The following is a 24,900-nucleotide window of genomic DNA, read 5'->3' as shown; positions in this document are numbered from 1 at the left end:
AGGTAGATTACGGTAGAAACAGGTCTGCAGACATGCTCTTGCCAGAGATGACGCAACAACGCTCCTGCAGAAGCAGCAGCAGTGATCGTTCATCGAGCTGCATCACTGGAACAACGCACATGCGAACTGTTGCTCGTGCCCAGCCAAACATCAGGACCCTTGTGTTGTCCTGCTGCCAGCTTGCTGCATTGCGTTGTCGTCGTTGTCGCCCACAAATAGCCTGCCGCCTTCTGGAAGTCAGTCGTCACATCAGGCGCCGGAAGGCTGAGCCAGCCGTCTCTGCGACAGCATCCAGCATATTCCACGACTTCCACATCACTGCCAGTCTCGCACAAGACTGAATTCGATTTATCTGCATGGGAGTTTCCAACTTGCATCAGCGCTCAACCGTCGCTCCGCAACGATACCCGTTTGACAGACCGCTAGAGGCCTGCTACACCGCACTAGCCTGTTCCATTGGCTGGTAGCGTTCGGCGCCATGGACTACGACAGCTACCGCAACACCTCTCATGATAATTACGACCCTCGTGACCCCCGAGCATACGAATCCTCGTACCGCCATGACACCCCGCATCATGTTCCACTCCGTGGAAGGTCACGTTCCTCGTCCAACGCTGCTTCTGACGGAGTACCTCAGCCCGGCCAGCAGCCGCTCAAGAGCGCTATAGGAAACGCTTTTGATCAATCGGATGCAGCCAGGACCGTCCATCCCGACCTCATCGCCCAGATAGCAGCTGAGGTGAAGAGGTCGGTGCTTGATGAGATCAAACAGAGTGGGCTTGGTGCAACGCCAGCTCAGCCTGCAGCACCGTCGCAGCAACACATCCCACCCTCGCCTGACTCTACGACCGCATCCTTCCCCACAAGAAACGTTTATACGCCGCCATCTCCCTTCTCCCAAGACACTCCTGGTCAACACGCTCCTCCACACGACCATCCCAGCCGCGAACCAACATTCGACGGAAGCACTGACGACCCTCGAACCCCTCGTCACAGCTCGAGCGCGCCTATCGATATTCCACACCGAGATCGAGCACCTGAGCGACCAGTTCGCGCTGTTAGGATGGCAACGGACGACTTTACACCCATCGAGAAGATGTGGCAGCGTCTGTTCGATCCAGAGGGCCGACCTCTGCCGCGTCTTGGAGAGTTCCTCCGTGGCCTTGCAATGCATCTGGTGGGTAGCGCAGGCCGATCGTGCCACATGCACGGCTGACGAGAATTCCAGATTGAAGATTACGAACCAAAGAAGAGCCTCGTCATCTCGCCTTCCAAGATGCAGAAGTTCTACGAAGATGTCAAGGTGCCGGATGAGATCTACCCCTGGCAAAGTGAGTGGCTTACTCAATCCCACCACATCGACTAGTGTCCCTAACACTGACCAGCGATCTTTGGGGAGCTGTCCTATACTGCATTAGGAAGGGCCTACCAGAGCATGCGCTGCCAGCACCACCTCATCCAAGAGCACCCTGCAGAAGCCCCTTGCATCCCAGCGCTGACCCCACAGGGCTTCCAAGAATGGATGACTGCCATGATCCAGGCCTACCCTGACACAGAGTACGAGCGGATCTCGAGAGCTGCACTGGACATGCCCATTAGCAACGCGGACAACATCAAAGAACGCTTCCCGAAAACCTTGCCTCGCCGCATGTTTCCAAGGTCCGAGAACGTGCAAGCTCAGCAGAGGTGTGCCGCCAGCCTTTCTGCTGAAGGCGCTGGTCCACTGCGCAAGGCTCCCAGCTTCCCTCCACCCCCGCCTAAAGTAGACACCAGCAGCGCCGGCCCTAGCTTGGAGCGTGAGCGCAGCCCGTACGGCAGACAGCCTGAGGTCAAGAGCTGTGATTCGGACAGCGAGCGTGATACGGGCTTCGTGCCCATCGAGCGACAGAGAAATCCCTACTCAGCAACACCGAGTGGTGGCAAGATGTACGACGACCTCTCCCAGAGCACGTACTCTGACACTACACCAGCGCCATCTCAACGCAGACGTGCAGGATCAACAGCCAGTCAGAGCCAATGGGTACCACCCCCGAGCGACAACTACGATCAACAAGGACCGCGACTAAGTACCCGTCGGACCAGAAGCCCCAACTTCTCTAGCTACGGCACCTATTCGGACGGCAACATCAATGACACCCCCGCCAGCTACTACTCGTCCAACCTCCATAACGTCCAAGACGACGGGCGCCGCCGCAGCAAGGACGAAGAGCTGTGGAGGAGTCGCCACAGGCGAAGCACCGTCGGCACAGACAGCAGCTCCCACGACCCCCCGTCGCGATCGAGTCACGATGATTACAGAGCTCGCAACGGTGCCAGTGGGTACGACGACAGGGGGTATGAACCGCGCCGCCACTAACCTAGATGGCTATGCCGGCAGCCCGGGCGGAGCCTGCGGTCTCAGGAGCTGGTGTTGTGTAGTCGTGCACTTTATCTGTTTGTTTTTTTGGCATTGCATACCCGTTTGCCTAATGCATAGCCTTCGTTTCTTGACTGGTGGCGTTTTTTCACGAGCGTAGAGTGCTGACGGTTTCGACGGATCTTCACGTGTGACATGGATTCTATCTTGTGTCCTTACGCGCCTGTATCAACTTCCCTTTTGCGGGCACTGTTTGTGATGTGGAGCGTCGACTGCTTGGCTTTTTCTACTGGATACGTTGGTTGATCGGGTTGATGCACTCTGGTGTTGGGCCCTCTGATGGCTGTTTCTTGTTCTGCGCTTGCTTCGCTCCCTCTCTCGACGTGTCCATGTGGTTCCATCGTCTGTGTTTTAATGAGCGCCTGCGAACTCGAGACGGCTCTGGTCTGCAGAGAGCTGATGGCGTCGAGGAAGACAGAGAAAGGGGGGTGTAGGAGTGCTGGGCTTGTGTGGAGGCCATCAGCATATCAGGAAGATATCCTCGCAGGTAGCAGATTAGAGCTTTCAGTCAGACTTTATCTTTCATTACCGCTACAAACACTCCCCAGACACAACGCCAACTCAGCCTCACACCTCCAGACTAGCTCCCTGCCTCCCATACGTCAACACACCCGCCATATACTCCGGACACGGCGTCTTAAGCACCATTGCCCTTGCCCTCTTCCGCACCGCCCGGCGGTCCACAGCTACCTCCCACGACCGCACTATCGCATCCTCGAGTTCGCTGTCCTCCTGCATGTCTGAAAGGATCACGTCTATGCACCCGTCGAAAGTGTGTTGCTTGCGCTGTTTTTCTGCTATCCAGCGTGGGAATGGGGAATGGGGTTGTTGAGGTGCGAGGGCGCTTTTGATGGAGTGGGGAGATTTTGCTGGTGAGGGGGGCGTGAATGACTGTGTTGGATTAAGGACGGTGGGTAGCCAGGCCTTTTGGGGGTTTGCTAGGCTAAGTGCTTGGGCTGCTGGCTTTGCCTGATCGGCGTGAAGAACGTTTGCATGAGATGAAGAAAGTTTCGCCCGCTTCGTGTTGGCATGCTAATGTTTTTAGTAGGATGGTCAAGCAGAAAGTGATTTGTGGAACATACTGGCTCTGCTCCTTTGTCGTCGTGGGTGGGCTTGCGCTTCTTTGACGCCTCGGGGGGAGGGGGAGTGTGCTTTTCCCATGCGCTTGGAAGCTGTTATGTATCTATTAGTACTGAACTAAATGTCGATGGGGAGGTGAATTTCTCTCACTTACAGAGTATGGGGAAGACTCGTAGTATGTGTAAGCATCGTAGAATGGCGAGACTGGAGTGGTTGTCTCCATGGTTGCATAGTACGGTTTGAATATGGGGAATTGTGCTGGGTGTGCTTTGTCAAATTGTCAACAGGATTGTGAGGTATGTGGAAGTGTAATGAAGATTCAGGATTTGCTCGGTGCGCGGACAACATATACTCCCTTTTGATAAAATTCAAACAGCAAGAGGTATCCCATTTTTGTTCGCATCCTTCCGCTTCTTTCTGCCAGGGACCCTGAACAGTGTCTAGCAGTCGCTGCAAACATGGAATCTGGTTAACACAAGACCCTGTCCCTTTAGACAAGCGACAAAACTAGTTGTATCCATTTGCGGACCACACCTTGTGGCCACTGCGCGGTAGCAGTTCCTGGTAACGTATCATAAAAGAATTCTCCAGCCATTACTCGATAATCCGTACCCGAAGACAGCTCAACAACGACGGGCTGTAACATCAAGTGCTCTCACCAATCCCGATTGATTCAGCGTCGTTCTCCATCAGGGAGGCGGACAAGCTGTTAACGCATGTCGTAAGACTTCGAAGGTCTGTCCAAAGTTGACCAATGCTCCCCCTCTTGCACTGTGAGTTGTCGTTGGTAGCGCCACCCTTGTCCACTCTACGGCCAAATTCCTCGACTTCGCCCTCGACCCTCTTCACGTGCTGTATTCTCGCGATCCCGTCACGCTTCATAAGTGTCTCAGCGCGTAGATCTTCAATTCTGCCCTCCAGCGCGGCCTTGTCTTGGGGGTGCAACTCGCTCATTTGCTTTGTCTTCGCTTCAACCTCTTTCAATCTCTTAGCAAAGTCATCATTCATTGCACTGATGGTGGTATCGATCGCGCGTTTGTCCTCGGCGCGGGAAGTCTCAAGGCCTGCGCGTTTGTTCAGAACGCAGTGAAAGTGAGGATCAACATCGTAGAGCGATTTCACAGGAACAACGCGAGCTAGAAAGACCCAGGATATCTGGTTTCGCACTTACGTCAGGATTGAGTGAATCGTCGGTCAATCGGTTGTTGGGATAGGTCTGCGTACAGCTCGATATTAGCCTACGTCTCGCCATCTTTCAGTAGATAAGCACGTAGTTAAATTCTTTGGTAGGCTGTGTTTCCTGAGTCGAGAGTTTTGAGGTTTTCTGACCTGTCGCTCGTGACGCGGGATGCCAGCATCGGAATCGCTACATGAATGAATGCTCAATCGAAGAATGTGATCTGCGCGCACTGTAGGAAAGCCCGAGGTGACGTGAGGGAAGATTGACCCGAAGCTGACATGGAGAAGATGCGTTCCAAACGCGCTAGGTTAGCGTGTTTACCGGGGTACTGGTCTTATGTCGGGGCTTCCCGCGCTACTTCGTACATCCTGATACACATGAACAACTCAGAGTGAGCTTTCTAGTGTGTCACATTGAATTCTACTGACGACAAGAATATTCATCCGCAGGGTTGAGGCAGCGCTATTCCCAGCGGAAATTCCAGCAAGACAAGACGATATCAATGGTGTCAAACTTTCAGGCTCTTCGACAAGGCGCTCCAGGGTACAGCGACCCTGCATCTAGGTATCCGAGCCTTCCGATGCGAGCCCCTATGTTAAGCGAAGCCTTGCCCTCATGTAGCTTGCTAGCAATCAATCTTAGTTTACCAAGGCATCTATTGATCAGTCACTTACTTGCAGTCTTCTGCATGGCCGCTGGGGTCTATCCCCTTACAAATGATGGGAAGGGATGTTGAGATGCATGAAGCGGGCAGATGACTGATACTACTGTATATGTGACGAACATATGGCGAAGCATTCCATTTCACCAGAACACAGTAGCCTAGCGCATAGACGTAGTCGTGGTCACCAATCAAAAATACATGGCAAGTTGCTGTACACTGTTCTCACTGATGAGCTGGCATTGGACGCAGAACTGTCCAGGTAGCATCAAGCTTAGTCTAGCTGCCCAATTCTTATGCAAGTACCTGCGCCCGCCTCAAGCATACCGTCCGTTGGTCCTCCTGGCAACTAGTGTGCAAGTCATTCCACCCCAACAACAAGCTTGAAGCACAATGATAATGAATGTCATTTTGGTCTAATGGCGACCATCAGAGCCTGCTATGACCTCACAAGTTGCTGTCCATCGCATCTAGATCTAAGCGCTCGGCTCCGGATACTCGCTCCCAAACGCCTGCGGGACACCAAAGTCAGGGCTGCCATCCTCCCTCGCAGAGATGGGCTGCACCATGACATATCTGTTGTCATCGCAAGCGCCGCCAGCAGCCGAAGTAGCATGGTAGGCAATGTATGTCGTGTTGCCATCCGGGCTGGTGAAGAAACTGTTATGCCCCGTGCCAAAGTTGCCATTCGCTTGCGTAAGTCTGCATCCATCGCTCTTCTCCCATGCCGCAGCCATTTCGGGGTCGCTCACACCGTCCCACTCCAGCAACGCCACGCAGTAGTCGGGCGTCCAGCAGTAGTTCGCCGAGTACGCGATGTACGTCTTGCCGCCGAAGTAGAGACCGTACGGGCCCTCCTGGACGGGGACTCGGGACTGCTCCCACGGCTGGTCGGGGGTCGAGATGATGCTGATGTTGGGGCCAGCGGAGATGTAGTCGGAGTTGAGTTTGCGGACGCAGGTCGATTGGTGGGGCACGCCGGTCATGCACGAGTATACGAAGTAGTTACCCCAGTCATTGATGCGGACGACGGTGCCGTCGAGCGACCAGTCGTCGGTGACTTGGTTGGCGTAGGACCAGGTGTCCCAGGGGGAGGCGCCGCCTGGAATTTTGTCAGTGTATGTGTATGCATGGTGAGGATATGGGGATGGACGTACCCTTCAGCACATGCATACGCTGATCGTCCCCGTTATTTGCATTGCCAGCTGTGTAGTAGAGATACCAGGCCCCATCAAAGTTGTGAAGCTCAGGAGCCCACACGTTGCAGCATCGATTTGGCGTAGAGTCCTCGTAGATGACCCTTGGTGTTGCGGTCTTCAACCCCTCGATGGTGGTTGCGCGGGAGAGCTGGAGGTTGGTCCACTCCGTCGAGATCAGGTAGTAATAGCCGTCGTACCACGAGATTTGCGGGTCACCCTACGTGCCGTTAGTCTGTGCTGACGATGATGGTACATTGTGGCTACTGACGCCTCCTGGATTACGGATGGGGTTAGTATAGGCTGCTACGGAGCCAAGCAAGCTGTAGAGGCCCAGCGAAGCGGAAATAATCTTGGAGAAGAACATGCTGATTTAATGCCACTTTGCTGAGACGGCGACGGCTGATCTAGGGAAGTCTCTTGAATTTCACGGACAGATACCTCCTACATTTATACTTGCTTCACGCGAAGTAATACAGCGCAACCGCAGATCCACACCAGGTTCTCGCAGCATCACGACCAGCCACATCACGGAGAGCAGTGACATGCCTTAAAAGTAGGTCGGTGGACGCGCCGACTTCTCCGATACACAGACTTGACTTTATTCTTGGCTGACCGACGTCAAGACCTACCTAATGCGCGCAGGGCAGGTACCAGGAACAGTCCAAAGGGACCATGTAGCATTCCCGCCAATCGCTCGTGACGTGCAGCACAGGGAGTGAGAAAAGACAATATAGCACGCGGGGAGGCCAAGGCTCACTAGTCGGCGATCCCGAGGCTAGGTAGAAGTTCGGCGTGAATCCGACGACCATTTTACAACGGCAGGAAGGATGAGGCGGAGTGCCCACAGAACACGACTCTGCCAAGGGACAGCAATTTGTCTTGTGACTGCGTGGCGGAGAGATGTCGGCACTCGCTGCGACATGTTTGCGAATGCGAAAGATTCGAGATCTACCCAGGAACGTGGAATCAAGAAGGTACTTACCCGCTCAGGCAACTACAAGGTAAGCATGAGAAGTCAGGAAGTCACAGCATCAAGACAGTTTTACCATAGTGTGTCAAGCGTCGCCCGTCTATTGGAATATGGCTATTAACAAAAGTTCTTCATGAATGAGGTATCAGTACCACTAACCTGAGGCCATCGTCGAATCAAGACGATTACTGCAACCGCACACCAGCAGTCTTGAGCTTTTTCGCCTGCTGGTCGTGAGCATTCCCAACACCACCGGCCTTCGTGACCTCCAGCGAGCTCTCGGCCATTTTCTTCTTCTCCTGCGCCACCTTGTCGAGGTGCTTCTTCGTCTTTGTGTTACCGCTACCCTTACCGTGAAACTGGTGCGAGAGCTGCTTGAACGCCTCTTTCTGGTTCATCTGGCGACCATGTTCGTCGACGTAGTTCAGTTCGACATTTGGCTTGTACTCCTTGTTGAAGATCTCCGCTAGCCTGCGGCTTTCGCTCACGTCGGCGTTGGTGTTCTGCTTACGAGCCCACTCTTCACGTTCGCGAGGTGTCATGGTGTTCCAGCGAGCGGAATTGCGCTCACGCTCACGGGCGACCTTACGTTGGCGTTCGGCGTCGGCTTCGGCGCGTTGCTTGTCTGCTAGGAACTTCTGGCGATCGCGGTAGAGCGCGTTCTTTTGGCTAGCATCATTTTCCGCAGCCACGAGGCCACGCTGACGCAGGAGTGCCAGTGTCGCACCCAGGCCTCCATCAACGGTCTTTTCGGCATCGAGCCCGGTGGAGAAGTCTTCGGCGGCAGCGGACTTGGCACGAGACTGGCTGCGTTGTCGTGCGTCCTCAGCTTCAGCTACTTCCGCGTAAGACCGCTCCATATCGACGTCACCATCGTCATCGATAGGCTGTTCGGTCTTGATACTGTCAGAGGCGTGGCTAGCCTTCCTCCGCCGCCTTCTCGCCTCGTCCTCCCCTTGGTCTGCATTGGCTCCAAGATTCTGCACGAACTCGGTGGTTTCGTCAATCACCAGTCCTTGGGTATCGCCGTCCTCAGTCGACTCCATCACGTCAGGTGTTTGGGATGTAGAGGCTTCCTCTCGCAGTTGCCGTGCGAGATCCTCTGGGCGCATCTTCTTCCGCTTTTTCAGTGCTTTCTGCCGTTGTGCAGCCAAGTTGGCCTGTAGGTCGTCGTCGTCGATGAACGACTCGTCATAAACACTCTTCTTCTTCGCCTTTGGCGCCGTGGTCTCCGCACCGTCGAGCTCCATATCGTCGACGGGCTCCTCCGCCGGAAGCATCATCTCGTCGTCGTCTTCAAAACGTTCTCGCTTGGGCTTCTTAGTCTTCTTCTTCTTTGGCTTCTTCATCTTGATCTCTTTGTACTCTTGATAGTCGTTCGCCAACGCATCATCGTTGAGGATATCAAGGCTTATGGCGACCCTCTTGGGTTGTGCAGCATCGGCAGCCGTCGCCTGTACGTCTTCGACCGTTCGGCCTTTGCCGTCTAATGTAAATGCCTTGCCCTTCTTGCCGTCGATCTCCTCGTCATACTGCGCAAGGATGGACTTCTCGCCGTCCTCGTCGTTGGGATCGTATGCACGTTTCCGCTTCTTCAAGTCTAGGCGTTCTTGCAGGCGCTCCTTCTCCTTCAACGCCACTGCTTCGAGCTCATCGTCATCTTCGCCATCGACTGCTGTGTCTTTTAGAACGAGAATCTGATCCTCGCCGTCGTCGAACTGATCAATTTCGTGCCCGACCTTGACGCCCGCCAGATCGGTCTCTGTGTACTGCATCGCCTCACGTGCCTGACGCTCCCGCTCCTCAAGCTCCTTCTGCATCTGCTCAGCCTTTAGAATCTTCTTCTGGCGCTTCTTGCTGCCCTTCAACCAGGCCGTATCGTCGTCATCTTCGACCGCGTCTGCAAGACCTGTGCCCTCGAGCTTCGCTGTGCGCGCGGCCCTCTCCCGCTCCTTCTTTATTGCGAGCGCGCGCTCTTCGCGCTTCTTCCTGGCTTCTTGTTCGGCATTGAGCTTCAGCCAGTTCTCGTGAGCGGCGGCCTGGCGCGTATCGATTGTGCTTGCGGGTTCTTCCTCTGATTCATCGCCGTCCTTCGCAGGTTTGAAAGCCGGTCCTTCTGGCACAGCGCTGGCAGAACCGCCTGGCAAGGCAGGCAAGCCCATGGACAGGCGGATCTTGTTCGCCTCATCGATGCTGAGGTCCGGCATAGCTGTGGAGCGATTCACGCGGGTTCAGATCAGAAAACGACAGTTCTAGAATTGCAAAGGTAGCGTATTTCTGCTTTTCAAGGTTGTGTTCGCCAGATATCGCTGGATTCTCAAGCACAACGTTCCTTCCTCTCTAGCGCCAAGCGGCGCTACCACTAGCGCGTCCGGTCCCTGCGCGGCAGGTACAAAATAAATTTCCACGGCGCGTGAACCTTCTCTCACCAACAGCCTGTGTCAGTTTCCCGTCCATCTCTAGGGGTGTGTTCGGTCGAAAGCTGGCAGTTCGTTCGTGACCATGGAGCCGTCTTGATCAGTGGACGTCAATATTCGAACGACAGGCTGGAGAGCAAGTCGGTACGTCGCTAGAAACCTGAGTTCGCCGCAAGGTTTGAGCTCGGTGAAAGGTGCGTGCCAGGCAGACTGATTCCTGTTCCCTTTTGCTAGACCGTCGGTCCATGACGCTTGGGACAAACCCAGTTGGCTACATCACATCTGTTTCGACTGCACTTCAGCTCTGCGGAGCTGGCGCAGTAGAAGATCTACTTTCATACATAGATGGTTGCTCGTGTGTGCCTTGCACTTTTGTTCATGGCGAATATGCTGTCATGACTTCGTGGTATCTTTCGCTCTATCCCATACTCACAACAGCTTGAGGTGACCTGTCACTTGATCAATCACGCCCTTTGGCGCAGGTCCAATTCCCAGCACAGTCGCACTACCGCTCGCAATCTGAGTGCGGCCTGCGTCATGGATGATGTGCGCAACCAGTCCCAGGCTCACGGCTGTTGCCTGCAGAATCTCCAGCTCCTCCTCGCCCTTGACCTGCAGCGCGACCTTCGCCTGACCCATCCGTTCCCAACGCTTGAGAATAATCGAGTCTGGTGCGTGTCGGAGGAAGTGCTTGTAGCATGCTAATGTCGCATGCCCGCATTGCGCACCAATCTTCCCTGGGAAATAGTCAGCAAACAGTGAGCTCTGGAGTCATTTTCACACTTGACGCACCCTTTGTCATGCCCAGATCTGTTCGCACTACCAATACCATCTTGCACTCTTCGGTGTGGCCAGGAAATTCGGCAGGTGCTGTGTCGTCATCCTCCTCGTCGCTGGACTCGTCTTCCGAGTCTTGCGCCTTCTCGCTCTTGCTCCGTGTTGGCTCAGATATTGGACTGCCTCCAAACAGCCCCAATGACTTTGCTGTGCCGAGGAAGTAGCCAGTGACGCCTGCGAGTATGGCGCATGCCAGCGCAATGTTGGCCGTGGAGGGCGGCGTGCCGTCTTGCATTTTTGTGCGTTCGGGAAGTTCTCGGTGTCTTGCAGGCAATGCAGTATATATATTTGCGACCTTGGGTTTCAGATCTTCGAGGGTATCGCAATCGTATGAGAAGTGTGGTGTCGAGGTAGCGGTTTGCCCGCACTCCACGAAGTTGATGCGGTGCAGCGCTCGGGCCTCTCCGCCATCTCTCGAAAGATTTCGAGCATCGGACCTCCGTGTCGCTGCCATCCACCCCAAAGCTGCGGCCACATCGCCACCGCCAGTCGCCCATTCGATCATGCATCCCCGCTGTCAATTGCTCTCGGGGCACCTGGTCACAGTCACCCGCGCGCCACAGCCCGCCCAGCGAACGCTCACCACCTCTGCGACTCTCTACAACAAGAACCCCCTGCAACGGCGGAAGGGCGGCGATCTCGGCTCCCATCTGCCCAAGCATGTAATCTCGAAGGACCCCCATATTCCCGACTATCCGTACGGCGACTTTTCGCTCTTCAAGCAGGCGAATAAGGGTCTCTATGGCGAGCAGATGATTCAGTTCGGCAACAACGTCTCCCACAAGACCGAGACCAAGACAAGAAGGAAGTGGACACCCAATGTTCTGTCCAAGAGTCTCTACTCGGTTGCGCTGAAAAAGAGGATTAAGCTGAAGGTCACATCGAACGTGGTGAAGATCATCGATCGCGAAGGTGGTCTCGATGAGTACCTGCTCAAGGACAGCATACATCGTATCAAGGAGCTGGGACCTACAGGCTGGGCGCTGAGATGGACATTGATGCAGAAGCCTGAAGTCATCGAGCGACTGCGCGCCGAGGCTGCTGCTTTGGGCATTGACCAAGCCACCATCGACAAGCAATGGCCTACACCAGCGATGCAAAAACAGCAGAGCTACGCTGACCGTGTTCTGGCTCGTGAGGCCGTCCTTGCGCAGGCAGGAGAGGTCGAAGACGTAGACCAGGGTATGTGGGCTGAAGAGGAAGGAGCAGAAGACGAGGTCGAGGGCACCGAGTCAACGATTGGAGATGTGCTGAATGAGCAAGAGATCAGAGCTCGCAAGAGGGCACACGGTGAATACATGTCAGCGCAGAAAGCTGCGAGACGCTACCTGAGCCGAGGTTACGTCGACAGCGAAGAAGAGGGACTGAAGATCGCTTTTGTTCAGCAGAAAAAGCGCACAGATACTTTCTTCAAGCACCAGGCCAGATTCACCGAGAAAGCCAAGGAGTTGTTCACCAGGGAAGATCTCAAGGCGCTTAAGAAGCGCCTCAAGAACCCGCCTAAGCACATCACCGCACTTCGAAAACTCGCATTCAAAGAACGCGAGAAGGCGCAGGCCGAGGCAGCAGGAGGCTGGGAGCCCTACAATGAAGTCAAGAAGGCATCCAACGCAGAGAAGCTGGCTGCGCTCAAGGCGCGTGTCGAGGAATGCGGCGGCGCTGAGGCCGTGAAGGCCAGCAGAAAGGCTGAACTTGCAAAGGCTCTTGCCGAGGCCGAGACTGCATCCACAAACCAGTCGCTCGACGAGAAGACACGGCAGTACTACGAGAGCGCGATAAACAAGGCGGATATGGCCATCAAGGCCAAGCAAGCCGGTGGCGTACAAGGGTATGTCGAGATGGCGCTCGAGGAGCTGAAGAAGGCCAGCAGCCCGGGGCTGAGTGAGTTGTTCAAGGGGTCGAGGAAAGAGAAGAACCCTGGAGGCGATGCGTGGGCCGCGCTAGTCAACTCGAGTAACACACCGGCTGAGAGCAGACCGCATGCGTAAGATAGTGGTGTAAGTGTAGCCTGTTTGTATATCACCGTTCGTATCTTTTGTAACTCTGCAGCATTAGATGGGGTAATGAACTGCCAGATTCCGTCGTCATAAAGCTTTTCCAATGCCTATACAGTCCATCCCCTTGTTCGCAGTGGCTGTGACTTAGCATCATCAAGGTCTTGGACTAACGAACAGCGACTGCCCACATATGGCTATAAAGGTGATCAGTACTGGCTACGTTTTGAGGCCCTGTTGTGTCACCTTTGCGATTGACAATATTGTTGCACGTGGCATTGCTCCGTACAATGAGCTTCGGTTGCCTGTCCGAACTTGCTGGTGATTTCCCTACGGTACATACGCATTGCATCCTTGCTGACGGTAGTTGATCTGCATGTCCTACATCTTAGCCCCTCGAGCGGCTTCTCAAGCTCCTCGATCGGTTGCGCGGGCTCGTCTGGAAGCTCAATGACAGCCAGATCAACTAAAGTGAAGCGATTAAAGCGCTCAAGGACCTGTTTTCGAGTCGCAGCGTGATGCTGCAACAGACGCGTGTCGAGATTGACAACAGCGGTGTAATGCTCCTTGCAAACCAGAACCCCAGAATTCTGCAAAAATCAGAGAAAGGTGACTAAGTGTTGCCTCCCTGCCTTGTGAGACCATGTTTGATCATGATCAAACAACGGCCTGCATGATTTGAGCCACACAGGTCCAATCACTTGTTGCATAGGTTGACGTAGCAACTGCCCTACTTAAAGCTGCTTTGGAGCCAATCACGCGATTGCCGCTGAAGGTACCTGCGCTAATTGTCAGCTGGTTATAAAGCTGGCATTCCTCTGGTCCTCTGGAAAGCATTTGCACGCTGAGCTTCAGATACACCACAATAATGCAACTAGCAAGAGGCTGCTTGCTCAAGTTCGAGGCAGCTGAGTCAGAAGAAGATTACATCCGCAGGATGGAGGCACAGAGTGGCAAACACCTCTTGAGAATAATTCCATAATGTCGTTGTCTATACATAGACCCGCGATTTTTGGACAACCTACGATAACACCTACGAAAAGAGCGATAAAATTTTCAGGAAAACCTCTCGACTTTCGTTCAACATTCAACGCAAAGATGGAACTGTTTTTGAATGGCGTAGAAGCTGGTAATGACCAATCATACCTACTCCTGGCGGGTCTAGCGAGTAGATGACGTCACTTTCATTAAAGTCTAACCATAAACAGGAACCACGAGCGCATCGCCAATTAGGCCAAAGCCCTGGAGATAGTTTTGCAGAAGACTAACATTCCCGTTCCGCGCCTGCTCAACCACGGATTGCTTCCAGATGGACGTCAATACTTGATCACAGAGTACATTGATGGTGTCGTGCTTAGTACGCTTGCTCGTAGATGCTGCTCATTGGCCGAAGGGTAAAGCACACAGACTCAACACCTTGCCCAACGTGTTCAGATATGGCTTACTCCAATGCTGTCGATTTCATCTCTCGCACAGTATTACCTCAACTCGCAAACTTGACATCGCACTTCCACAGTATCGACGGCCTTGTCATGCCGCCCTCCTGGCTGGGCCCCGACCTCCAGCCTCCATGGATAGGGAAGCAGTCCTGAAGCACTCTTCCTCTTCAGCAGCCCGAGTACGTTTTCCAACACGGTGATCTTGCGGCCCACAACATTATTGTGGATCCAATTACACTACAGGTCAGAGCCTTGATCGACTGGGAGTATGCCGGTTTTTACCCAGCGGGAATGGAGAATTGGGCCAGGACGCTAAGCCGAGATGTGTTCGGTACGCGAGACGACGATACAGCCCGGTTGGTAAAGCGCTTCTTTGCTGATGAGTATGCGGATTGTTACGATCAGTGGGGCGACAAAGCACAATTACAGGAGTTGATCGAAGTGGGGAAACTTCCACGCCCAGATCAAACGAGGCAGGGCAACGGAGAAAATCAGGTGATGGGTGGTTCAAATTACGAACAAACCTACTCGGTACATGGCATCCCTTACTTTGTGGGTGGGTAGTAAGGTCCAATTTAGTCGAGGCTGTGCCAGGGACCGTACCGCCTCAGCCTGATTGCAGCCGGCCTCTTCAAAAGGCCACAGCAATTTCCTCACCAACACACAGGTGGCTCAAGAGACAGATCCGGCACCACCAGCAGGCCTTGGGATATCTCCATCCTCACTGGTCAGCCATGAAGATCGAACAGCCCAGATTGTCGGAGCTTCGCAAGCTCACCGATTTCGAGCCGTCTTGCGCTGACGCAAAGCAAAGTATCGTTCGTGGGGGGAGCCCAGAACACAGAAGATCAAGACAAATCAGACCGAAGCGCTGACTCGCATGGATGATAGAAGCAATTATGCTGGACCGAGCATTCAATCAGTACACGCAGGCAGACACGAAGGCAAACAAAACAACACGTGTATATATCACAGATACAGGCAGTGTCCCGATGCACAGCGGAGGCCCTCGAGCCTCGCAACGAATCAGCAACAATAACGGGACTTCCTTGCATCTAGCAATCTGACGTCTGGATCGTTTGGGAACAACAGCTACCGAAACCGCATCAGCCGCTTGATAGACTCCTTCGACGAGCCGCGAGTGCCTTGGATCCGGGCCCTGTGTCGAGACAACGTAATGTTGATATCTGCCTTAGAAATGGCAATTCATGTCTTGTCTGCCCCTCCATTTGGCCGGGAGATCTATTATGTGTTCGTCCTTGACTAGAAAGAGAGTGGCGAGTGGGAATGAGTCTCGCTTCAGCTCTGCAGGAAACCTTCACAAGTGCTACGCACCACACATGTTCGGCACTGTCGATACAAGAACCTGCCGTTCTCCAAACCACAACGAAAAGCTCTGAATCGTTATGCTCGGCGCAGCGCCATGCAGATACACGAGTCTCAGCTCTCGACGTCCAGACTGTGCGCGTCGACTTGTTTGTTCGAATAGGAGCATTCACAGAGAAACAGACAAACAACAACTTGGCCGATACACAGAGACACAGAGCACGGTCAGTATTGAAGTCGTAAAATCTTTGATTCCGTATAAAACGCATTCCAACCATCTCTGCATATCCAACCCATGATGCTTTTGCCAACACCAACACCGACGCGCACCGCACACAGATCGTCGTAATGTACAAGAGGTGATTATATAGCTCTGAAGCGAGCAATGAGGATATGCGCGCAGGATGCCCATGACGCCAACAAGTAATAGGTAACAAAAGGATCGCAGGAATAACAACAAGATGAAGTCCGCCCAATGTTGAAATGATGGTCTGCGCCTGATGAGAGATGATGTGCCGAATGGTGACAGTATGTGAGATCGAACGCCGCGCTGTACATGAATCGAGAACGTGGCTAGGGTGCCGAGCATGCCGAGGGTGGAGGAGGATGAGACGCCTGGCGTGAGTACCAAGTGACGTGCTTAGTGACCCACTCGGATGGTGGGGTGCAGGCCTTGATGTATGTTGGTGGTGTGAACCAATGCTGGCGACTGCTCCTCAACAAGGACTACTCGTGTAATACGACCAGAGCTGCATCAGACAGGATTAACCCCGTCCTCGCCAGAGCAGTTAAGCTTTGTCGGAGGACTGAACCTGGGAAACCTCAGGGACGCCAGGTGATGTCTAGTTACCTGGCTTCATTCGCTTTCCGCCTCCTACCCGAGGGCTTTGCTTAACCTTAGGCCCATCGTCGTCCTGGTCTATCTTCACCGTACTCCGTCGCCTCTTCCCGGTGATGTTAGGCGACGTGTTGACACTAGCCGTATGCGAGCTCTGACTCTGTTGCTTGACCATCTGATGAGACGCAGGGGATGGCGTGTGCATCATGTGAGGCGATCCATTCATGGCTCCATTGGGCAGCAGCTGATTCGCCATGGCTGGTGACATGAACATTGGCTGGCCTTGCTGTCCTGGGCCCTGTGGTCCACGTATGCCAGGCGGCATGTTCCCTTGCTGCTGTCCAGGGTTCGGTGGTCCTTGCATTTGCGAGTTCTGTCCCATGGCGCCAGATGTTGATTGCATCATGTTGTTCCAGGATTCGAGGGCTTCGCTCGGCTTGAGGCTAGTATTCTCAAGGTAGTGGGTCATCAAGCTCGACATATTGTTCATCGTTTCGTAGATCTGGTCCGGTCAGTGTCGGTACACATGATAATATTGTTGAGGAAAGCTGACCTCGAGATAGTGCTGCAGCGCAGGAGGTATGCCTAGGTCGGTAACGCCGGTGCTGAGCAGCTTCGACAAAGGTAGGTACGGTTCTGGTGGCTCGAGGGCGTTGCGTTGCTTGTTCTTCGCAGCGTTCTTGTTCATACGAGGTGATTGGGTCGGGTTCATCTGGTTGGGCGACGGCTGGAGGAAGAGGATTTCCAAGGCGTTGCGCGGGATGTACTGTTGATGGCTTGTCCCTTCGAATTGCAGCCACTCCATCTTGTCCGACCCTGACCAAAATGCTGTCAATTTTCCCGTGTAGACGACCTGGTGACTCGATTAGTATGGGGCTTGATGCAGCAAGATGTGAGGTACATACCTGACACTGGTTTTCGTAAGTGTAGATGAACTTCGCTCGTTCGCAGGTGACCTTAGTTTCGGCAGGGCCTGCGTTCTCCTTGGATCCATCCAGTGTGATCTGGATGTTCTGAATATCCGTGGTGAATACCGTGTAGAAGTAGCGCGGTAACGCAGCGCAGACAATCTCAAATTGTTTCGTCCGCTCCTTGGAAGTGGAATAGAGAACGTGGATGAAAGATCCGCTCTCATTGAAGAACTTGTCGACGAAACTCTGCCAAAATGAGACTTGATTTTGGCCCCCTTGGGAATTAAACTTCCCCAGCTGGTCTACAAAGTTCATCAGCTTCAGCGTTCCCTGCCCGCCGGAGTGCTGTCCACCAGGCTGTGCTTGGTTTTGCTTCATCATCGCCATATTCCTAGCCTGTGCGTGAACAGCCTGCTGCGCAGCTTGTGCCTGATTCTGTGCTTGAGCTTGCTGTGCCATTTGTACATTGCGCTGCTGCATCTGAGCTTGGTTTTGAGGTTGCTGGTTGGGCTGTTGCGGTAGGCTTGGAGGCTGAGCCGGCGCCGGTGTCTGCTGCCCAGGTTGAGGACCTGACTGTTGCTGTTGTTGCTGTTGCTGCTGTTGCTGCTGTTGCTGTTGCTGTTGCTGCTGCTGCTGTTGCTGCTGCTGTTGCTGCTGCTGTTGCTGTTGTTGTTGATGCTGCTGCTGCTGTTGCTGCTGCTGTTGCTGTTGCTGCTGTTGCTGCTGTTGCTGCTGTTGCTGCTGTTGCTGCTGCTGCTGCTGCTGCTGTTGCTGTTGCTGTTGCTGTTGCTGCTGTTGCTGTTGCTGTTGTTGCTGTTGCTGTTGCTGCTGCTGTTGCGGTGGCTGTTGCTGTTGTTGCTGCGGCGGCTGCGGCTGTTGAGGCGGTTGAGGCTGGGCTGCAGGAGAAGCCTGTCCCTGATGGCTCATGGCGGAAGGGGGCCGTAATGGGCCCTGCTGAGGCTGCGATGTGGTCGGCGGTCCTTGGTTCCCAGACTGGCTGTGATTGCTCGACTGGGACTGCGCGTGCTGCATGGCAATTGCTTGCTGCGCCTGGAGGTGCTGCTGTTGCGCTTGGGCGGCCTGATGTTGGGCTTGAGCTTGAGCCATAGCAGCAGCTTGCTGAGGATTGCCTCCTTGTTGGCTCGCCATTTGCTGCTGCTGCTGTTGCAGTTGCTGCAGATGTGACGGTAGCTGAACGAAGTTCTGACCCATTTGCTGTGCCCGTAGTTGGTGCATTTGCTGTGGTGTCATGCCGCCCATGCCGCCCATAGCATTGGGGAATGCAATGCCCATGTTACCTTGCTGCTGGGCTTGCATCTGCTGCGATTGCTGTTGACGCATGAAGGCCTGCTGCTGGAGGGCAGCCCTCTGTTGCATCATTGCAGGGTTCACTATTACATGTGATTAGCTGTGAACCACCAGGGGAGGCCAGGCGACTCACTCATTCCGGGATGCTGCTGTTGCTGCTGGAACATCTGGGCTTGCTGAGGCTGCAGGTGGGAGAGCGCATGCGCATTGGGGCCCATACCGGGCTGCATGCCCATCATAGGCCCTGCTTGGCTGACAGGGCCATTGGGACCTGACACGCCCGGATGCATGCCGGGTGGCATGTGCTGGCCTGGATTTGGCCCTCCACCGGCCATGGGGTGTCCGGGTGGTAACCCTTGAGGATGCATGCCGCCGTTGTGCGGAGGGTAGCTCGTTGTCATCATTTTGCTCGCAGAAAGCGAAGGCGTGGCGACGGGGACGCGTGGGCGGCCCGCGCAAAAGTCGCGGTCCGGGCGACGAGCGCTGGGGGTCGGCGGCCGGCAGATAGCGCGGCTGGTCAGTGGCAGCGACGTCTACAGGGCGTTGCAGTCGTGCAGATGGGCGGCGCAGGCTCTCAGGCGCGCTGAGCAGAAGTTTCGGGGGGTGCTGGGGCTGCTGTCGGCGCTGGCGCGGTCTGCGGTCGTGCGGTGAGGTCGTGTCGCATCCGGTCCCGCCAGCAGAGCGAAGATAAAGCGATGCCCGGGAACAGCAGAGAGGTCGCAACGGGCACGGGGCGTGTCGCGTGTCAGCGGATGGCTATGCGACAGTGCATCTGCGGGGCGCAGAGAGTCCAGGGCCTGCGGTGGTGCCAGGAACGCGGGCGTTCGGTGGTGGTGGTGTCGACGTGATCTGCAGTAGAAGAGGCCGTGGCAGGACTAGGAGAGCCCCGTTCCCGTTTCGGCGGCGTGATGTGTCGCGCGCTCGCTGCACACTTTTGCGACAACACGGTGTTTGTGCAGCTGGACGCCTTTGGGATGAGTGATGCGTGCCCTTTTCTTCGTTATGTAGCGTCACTGCGATGCTCTGAGTGCCTCCCACTCTGCTGAGGCCGGGCGGTCCCACTGCTGCGATGAGGGCGTGCGACGAGTTCGGCCTTCGCGCCTTGGCGTTACGCTAGTCGAGGCTCTCACTTTTCTTTCCTAGCTGTCTGTCTGCCGTTTTCTCCCTGACAGTTTTTCGACAACCGCCCAACACCAAGTTTCTCACTGCGCAACGTCGTGCTCTGGACGCCGACCTTGGCCATGAGACTGGTGCTGGGCTCTTGCAGGATCACGCACGAGGTAAGCTTCTTCACGATTTCCTATGCTTTTCGCACACTTGGCGAGATGATACTCATGCAACTTCTTTTCCAATCCGATTCGACCTTGAAGAAAGCAGCGCTGTTCGGTTGCCCTTCGCCGGGCGACTGCTACTTGCCAGTACTGTTGTCTGACCTCCACAACCTCTCTTCTTCGCTGCTAGACATTTGGCTCCACAATGCTAACAGCCAAGCACAGATCCAGTAGAGTTTGACTAACCCACTCAACGCATCCGACATGCCTAAGGTGACTCGCGCCTACTCGTAGAGCTGCTGCCTGCCTGCGTGTGCAACGCTTCGGGCCAGTGTCTGCGCCTTTCCTCGTGACTATCCCCCAGCAGGTCCCAGCTCGTGCAGCTGTAGTCATGGTACGTTACACATTCCTCTCTTCTTTTCAACTGCCACCTACATGATGAAATCTTCCACTATTCGCAGTTTCCACGTTAGTCTCGACCTATGAACCTTAACTGAGACTCTGAACGCAATACGAATGTCTTCCTTGGATGTCTGATTTTGGCACACACCACGCCTTGTTTGTTTCACTGCCTTTGCCGTGCATCTGCTAACAGATATGACAGATGCGATATCCCCACCTTACCTCTGCCAGCACGAGCGCGGCCCTGATGACTTAGAACACTATTCGAATTGCGCAGGTATAAGAGATGCATTGGTTGTAGGCAGGATCGCAGGAAAGATACATATCTACCATGAATTGAAACAATTTCTAGCCCAACACAATATTTTGGTCTGATATGATCTGTGCGTGACGATGTGGCAGCATGGCTTATGTGGACCTTTTTGGCCTATACTGCCTCTGTAGGAACAGCAGCAGCAATGTGCGACAATTTTAACAGAACAACGGTCCAATGCCTTTTGGACAGCTGCAAATACATTGTGTGACTATGCTGCACAGGAGAAACCCCCGCGATCATTCCAACCTGAAGAACTGCTATACCTAGTTAAGTTATCCTGATGCAAGATAGGTACGTGAAGCGGTGGTTATCTCATGAACGGCAACAGCGTCATTGCTCCTGCCGCACGGACAATCCAAGCTGCTGCGCTAGCCCTCCCGCCGCCCACCTCCAACTTCGTCACCCACACGAGGCGAGGACCACCGCCTATTGCGCCCGCCGAACTTCCTGCCCTGAGCGACACTCACCACCAAGAATCGCTCATCACCACCGCCAGAATGGCCTCCCTCGACCCCCGCATGATGTCCGTCCAGCCGCGGATACGGTATAACACGATTGGCGGCGTGAACGGCCCTCTGGTCATTCTCGACAACGTACGCAGCTATCGAAGCTCCCGCGCAACGCGATACACGCTCACACGATTGGTGGACAGGTCAAATTCCCCCGTTTCAACGAGATCGTCTCTCTTACGCTGCCCGATGGCACTGAGCGCTCTGGACAGGTCCTCGAAGCTCGAGGTAAGCTGGCGCAGTCCTGCATCGACGCGCAGAAGCTAACCTAAGCACACAGGTGACCGCGCCATCGTCCAGGTACATTGCTACTGTCACATGCATCACCGTACATGCTCCTAACCGCGACGTAGGTTTTCGAGGGCACATCTGGCATTGACGTCAAGAAGGTACAGGCAACCCGTAGATTGTTGGCAGGGCATATCTGACAGCAACAGACCAAAGTCGAATTCACCGGACATAGCCTGAAGCTCGGTGTCTCCGAGGACATGTTGGGCCGTATCTTCGATGGATCTGGAAAGGCCATCGACAAGGGTCCCAAGGTGCTTGCTGAGGACTACCTCGACATCAACGGTAGCCCTATCAACCCGTACTCCCGAGTGAGACGTCTTCTGCAGAAGAAAAGCACTCAGACTAATGTGTCCAGGTCTATCCCGAAGAGATGATCTCCACTGGTATCTCTGCCATCGACACCATGAACTCGATCGCCCGTGGTCAGAAGATCCCTATCTTCTCCTCGTCCGGTCTCCCTCACAACGAAATCGCCGCCCAGATTTGCCGACAGGCCAGTTTGGTCAGCGGCCCTACCAGGGTGGACAAGGGCGTACACGACGGTCACGCTGACAACTTCTCCATCGTTTTTGGTGCTATGGGTGTCAACTTGGAGACCAGTCGTTTCTTCACAAGGGATTTCGAAGAGAACGGCAGTATGGAGCGTGTCACCCTGTTCTTGAACTTGGCCAACGACCCTACGTAAGTGAGCACGATAGACTCAGGCAAGCTCCACTAACGCACAGCAGCATCGAACGCATCATCACACCTCGTCTTGCCCTCACCACCGCCGAGTACTACGCCTACCAACTCGAGAAGCACGTCTTGGTCATTCTTACTGACCTGTCCTCCTACTGTGATGCCCTTCGTGAGGTGTCTGCTGCCCGCGAAGAAGTCCCCGGTCGTCGTGGCTACCCTGGTTACATGTACACGGATTTGTCCACCATCTACGAGCGAGCTGGTCGTGTTGAGGGCCGTAACGGTTCCATCACCCAGATTCCTATCTTGACCATGCCTAACGACGGTAACCACCACCTAATAGAATAGCTCACGAACAGACACTGACCCGTCGCAGACATAACACATCCCATCCCCGATTTGACAGGTTACATTACGGAGGGACAGATCTTCATCGACCGTCAGCTGTACAACAAGGGTATCTACCCACCGATCAACGTCCTGCCCTCGCTCTCTCGTCTCATGAAGTCTGCCATCGGTGAGGGTCGCACACGAAAGGACCACGGCGATGTCTCCAACCAGCTGTACGCCAAGTACGCCATTGGTCGTGACGCCGCTGCTATGAAGGCAGTCGTCGGTGAGGAGGCTCTATCCTCAGAAGACAAGCTTTCGCTCGAGTTCCTCGAGAAGTTCGAACGCTCTTTCATCGCCCAGGGCGCATACGAGTCCCGATCGATCTTCGAATCGCTTGATCTTGCGTGGTCTTTGCTCCGTATCTTCCCCAAGGAGCTCCTTAACCGTATTCCTGCGAAGATCCTCGACCAGTACTACCAGAGGAGCCGAGGACAGGGCGACAGCAAGAAGACTGCGGCTGCAAAGGACGCGAAAGATGATGCGGAGCAGAATGAGGCGCAAAGCGGAGAGCAGGGCGAGAACCTGATCGACGTATAAGATGCGGAGGATGTATAGCCGATCGTCAAGTCATAGTCAGCGAAATAGATATTTTGGGTTCATTTGAGAGTATAAACTAAATTTTCCATCAGCTTGTGCCACGGTTCCGGGCTGTGAAGTGTTTGAGTTGAGGGTGAAGGTGGAATTCGATGCAAACACCCCAGCGCGTCTTCACCTCGAATCAGATGCAAAGACATTTGTTCCTGTGCTGTATGGTTCTTCCAATTCCACACTGAGCCGTTGTAATCGCTACTATTTTCTATCTTCCATCGACTTATTGACTAGTCATTGTACGGCAAGACTTCTGGACCAAGGCAATGAACGCGTTCAGGTAAGGATAGCTCTCTGTCACTCGTTGTTTGTATCATGATGAGACGGTGGAGGCTGCCGACCTTTTACCGTCTGCAATACTGACCCAACGGTGAGAGATGCCCTACATGGAGGCGTAACATTTGCTGAGCACATTGGACGGAGAGTGCGAGGCCGTACACAGTTTCGTCGCAAGCCTCGATCAGCACTCAATGGTCGCCCAATTCGCGTTCGGTCGGTGGAACGGCCCCGTGCCTCGTGATCATCCACTACAGGGCCCTCCAATCAGCCCTGAAGTGCATGTCATGTCATCGAGTCATTACACCAGTTTAAGGGACCGCACATTACCGTAAAGCTCACCTGGGCGTACCGAGATATGTAAGTCCACGAGCCTCCTTGTCATGTAGCCACAATACGGTGCTTCTCAGAGACGGACTAACGGTCTGTAGACGTGTTGGAGACTACGTGACCACGGCGCACATCTTCCTAGATGGCTCGGAGTCTGTAGACTTCGGGAATGTGCGCTGGTATAATGAGAATGGCGAAAGCCATTGGCGTTCCTGGCCGGTGAAGCTTCGCACATCGACCAGATTCGAAGCGAGGTTGTTGACTTCTTACAGAGGATCAGTCCTTGGCCGAGAGGTTGTCGCCCACCTCGATGGCCAACGTCCAGATGTCAAGAGCGTTCACATTCCCGTCCGCCTCCCTCTCCTCAAAACAATCCTTCAACATCTTCTGGTCACGGTCAAAACGGACCTGATCGCGAGTTTGATTCTCCTTCGCCCTATCGAAATCAGCCGCAAAGTTCAACCTCCATGGACTCTTCCTTCGACTCTAAAATGCATTCGTCCTCAAGCGTTGAATGGTCTTCAGACTCCATTGCCGTAAGCCCAGTGTTGTACATTCTCTTGCTTTGTTATTACATTCCCGAAACGCCATTCGCTAACATGCAGTACTACAGTCTTTTAAACACCTCTCCTTACTTCGCAGTGGGATTCGCATCGTCGAACTCCTCCACGCCAGCCCGAGGAGTTGCCATCGGTTCCGCCCTTCTTTCTCCTCGACCGCCCACGCCAACCGTAGACGGCTTCTGCGTGTAGAAGCTACCCAGTATCGCCCACATCTTATCGCGCAATCCTTGGAACGGCTGCTTTCCTGGCGTAGGATTCATGGGATCGGTGGAGAAGTCGTAGAAGAAGACGCCGTGCACGACGATGAAGCTGATCAGGCTCCACTGCACAATCTTGGTCCACTTGTTCCAGGTCGGCTTGATCGACTTCAGCCGTGTGCGGCGCTTGAACTTGCGCTCGAAGTGGTATTGTTGCTTCTCGGTCAGCTCGCGGAGGTTCGGCGGCCATATCTTCTTTGCGGGATATCGATTGCGCGCGAAGTCAAAGGGCGGAAGCTGGCTCTGCTTGCGGCCAAGCAGGCGGTTGATGAAGCCCATCGCCGACATGGCGTCGGTGTTAGTATGCGACGATTGGCGACAGTGCGTTGTTGAATGCGGCGCTGCGACCCTTCACTCGACGATGTTCGAACAAACCTCCACACGTTGCGCGCGTCCCGCACTAGCCAGTCTTGGCATCGCACTTTTGCTGAAAAGGTACTATGACTGGTG

The 24,900-nt window shown here is 54.4% G+C and overlaps 10 protein-coding genes across 10 annotated transcripts; 3 read left to right on the top strand and 7 right to left on the bottom strand.

The window, feature by feature from the left end:
- Positions 1–478: 478 nt before the first annotated feature.
- On the top strand, positions 479–2,356 carry M421DRAFT_71707 (uncharacterized protein; the record flags this gene model as incomplete). The annotated part of the gene is made up of 3 exons (XM_033596815.1): positions 479–1,177; positions 1,229–1,331; positions 1,386–2,356. The coding sequence occupies 3 exons, from the start codon at positions 479–481 to the stop codon at positions 2,354–2,356; spliced, it is 1,773 nt and encodes a 590-aa protein (XP_033444966.1).
- A 286-nt stretch (positions 2,357–2,642) lies between these two features.
- Positions 2,643–3,719, bottom strand: M421DRAFT_8576 (uncharacterized protein; the record flags this gene model as incomplete). The annotated part of the gene is made up of 4 exons (XM_033597581.1): positions 2,643–2,760; positions 3,018–3,448; positions 3,499–3,588; positions 3,651–3,719. The coding sequence occupies 4 exons, from the start codon at positions 3,717–3,719 to the stop codon at positions 2,643–2,645; spliced, it is 708 nt and encodes a 235-aa protein (XP_033444965.1).
- Positions 3,720–5,317: 1,598 nt separating this feature from the next.
- On the bottom strand, positions 5,318–6,953 carry M421DRAFT_274942 (glycoside hydrolase family 43 protein). Its single transcript, XM_033588842.1, has 3 exons — positions 6,805–6,953; positions 6,495–6,753; positions 5,318–6,439 (listed from the first exon to the last, which is right to left on the bottom strand). The coding sequence occupies exons 1-3, from the start codon at positions 6,898–6,900 to the stop codon at positions 5,814–5,816; spliced, it is 981 nt and encodes a 326-aa protein (XP_033444964.1). The 5' UTR covers positions 6,901–6,953; the 3' UTR covers positions 5,318–5,813.
- A 632-nt stretch (positions 6,954–7,585) lies between these two features.
- Positions 7,586–9,800, bottom strand: M421DRAFT_424593 (uncharacterized protein). The gene has a single exon (XM_033593801.1). It carries the CDS (start codon positions 9,711–9,713, stop codon positions 7,692–7,694), a length of 2,022 nt encoding a protein of 673 aa, XP_033444963.1. The 5' UTR covers positions 9,714–9,800; the 3' UTR covers positions 7,586–7,691.
- A 326-nt stretch (positions 9,801–10,126) lies between these two features.
- On the bottom strand, positions 10,127–11,108 carry M421DRAFT_424592 (peptidyl-tRNA hydrolase). The gene is made up of 2 exons (XM_033593800.1): positions 10,716–11,108; positions 10,127–10,660 (listed from the first exon to the last, which is right to left on the bottom strand). Exons 1-2 carry the CDS (start codon positions 10,993–10,995, stop codon positions 10,353–10,355), a joined length of 588 nt encoding a protein of 195 aa, XP_033444962.1. The 5' UTR covers positions 10,996–11,108; the 3' UTR covers positions 10,127–10,352.
- A 100-nt stretch (positions 11,109–11,208) lies between these two features.
- On the top strand, positions 11,209–12,875 carry M421DRAFT_424591 (50S ribosomal protein L24). The gene has a single exon (XM_033593799.1). The coding sequence runs from the start codon at positions 11,264–11,266 to the stop codon at positions 12,746–12,748; it is 1,485 nt and encodes a 494-aa protein (XP_033444961.1). The 5' UTR covers positions 11,209–11,263; the 3' UTR covers positions 12,749–12,875.
- A 3,486-nt stretch (positions 12,876–16,361) lies between these two features.
- M421DRAFT_95245 (uncharacterized protein) lies at positions 16,362–18,980 on the bottom strand (the record flags this gene model as incomplete). The annotated part of the gene is made up of 4 exons (XM_033598290.1): positions 16,362–16,859; positions 16,911–17,210; positions 17,263–18,659; positions 18,710–18,980. The coding sequence occupies 4 exons, from the start codon at positions 18,978–18,980 to the stop codon at positions 16,362–16,364; spliced, it is 2,466 nt and encodes an 821-aa protein (XP_033444960.1).
- A 772-nt stretch (positions 18,981–19,752) lies between these two features.
- Positions 19,753–20,607, bottom strand: M421DRAFT_424588 (uncharacterized protein). Its single transcript, XM_033593798.1, has 3 exons — positions 20,452–20,607; positions 20,073–20,241; positions 19,753–19,856 (listed from the first exon to the last, which is right to left on the bottom strand). The coding sequence occupies exons 1-2, from the start codon at positions 20,539–20,541 to the stop codon at positions 20,116–20,118; spliced, it is 216 nt and encodes a 71-aa protein (XP_033444959.1). The 5' UTR covers positions 20,542–20,607; the 3' UTR covers positions 19,753–19,856; positions 20,073–20,115.
- A 455-nt stretch (positions 20,608–21,062) lies between these two features.
- Positions 21,063–22,973, top strand: M421DRAFT_71713 (V-type ATPase; the record flags this gene model as incomplete). Its single annotated transcript, XM_033596816.1, has 8 exons — positions 21,063–21,158; positions 21,218–21,302; positions 21,355–21,374; positions 21,428–21,463; positions 21,512–21,673; positions 21,721–22,046; positions 22,094–22,368; positions 22,420–22,973. The coding sequence occupies 8 exons, from the start codon at positions 21,063–21,065 to the stop codon at positions 22,971–22,973; spliced, it is 1,554 nt and encodes a 517-aa protein (XP_033444958.1).
- A 1,288-nt stretch (positions 22,974–24,261) lies between these two features.
- On the bottom strand, positions 24,262–24,729 carry M421DRAFT_71782 (uncharacterized protein; the record flags this gene model as incomplete). Its single annotated transcript, XM_033596821.1, has 1 exon — positions 24,262–24,729. The coding sequence occupies one exon, from the start codon at positions 24,727–24,729 to the stop codon at positions 24,262–24,264; it is 468 nt and encodes a 155-aa protein (XP_033444957.1).
- Between the last annotated feature and the right edge of the window lie 171 nt (positions 24,730–24,900).

Source organism: Didymella exigua, assembly GCF_010094145.1.
Source record: "Didymella exigua CBS 183.55 unplaced genomic scaffold M421scaffold_36, whole genome shotgun sequence".
NCBI classification, from domain to species: Eukaryota; Fungi; Ascomycota; class Dothideomycetes; order Pleosporales; family Didymellaceae; genus Didymella; species Didymella exigua.
This window is presented reverse-complemented; position numbering and strand designations above follow the sequence as displayed.

Excerpts from the sequence above, each read along its gene's own strand:
- M421DRAFT_424593 (XM_033593801.1), bottom strand. The coding sequence starts at position 9,713 with ATGCCGGACCTCAGCATCGATGAGGCGAACAAGATCCGCCTGTCCATG.
- M421DRAFT_424592 (XM_033593800.1), bottom strand. The coding sequence starts at position 10,995 with ATGCAAGACGGCACGCCGCCCTCCACGGCCAACATTGCGCTGGCATGC. Across the intron at positions 10,661-10,715 it reads AGATCTGGGCATGACAAAGG|GGAAGATTGGTGCGCAATGC; the intron begins GTGCGTCAAGTG and ends ACTATTTCCCAG.
- M421DRAFT_424588 (XM_033593798.1), bottom strand. The coding sequence starts at position 20,541 with ATGCATCTCTTATACCTGCGCAATTCGAATAGTGTTCTAAGTCATCAG. Across the intron at positions 20,242-20,451 it reads GTAAGGTGGGGATATCGCAT|CATGACTACAGCTGCACGAG; the intron begins CTGTCATATCTG and ends TGTGTAACGTAC.
- M421DRAFT_274942 (XM_033588842.1), bottom strand. The coding sequence starts at position 6,900 with ATGTTCTTCTCCAAGATTATTTCCGCTTCGCTGGGCCTCTACAGCTTG. Across the intron at positions 6,754-6,804 it reads CCATCCGTAATCCAGGAGGC|GGTGACCCGCAAATCTCGTG; the intron begins GTCAGTAGCCAC and ends AACGGCACGTAG. Across the intron at positions 6,440-6,494 it reads GCGTATGCATGTGCTGAAGG|GCGGCGCCTCCCCCTGGGAC; the intron begins GTACGTCCATCC and ends ACAAAATTCCAG.
- M421DRAFT_424591 (XM_033593799.1), top strand. The coding sequence starts at position 11,264 with ATGCATCCCCGCTGTCAATTGCTCTCGGGGCACCTGGTCACAGTCACC.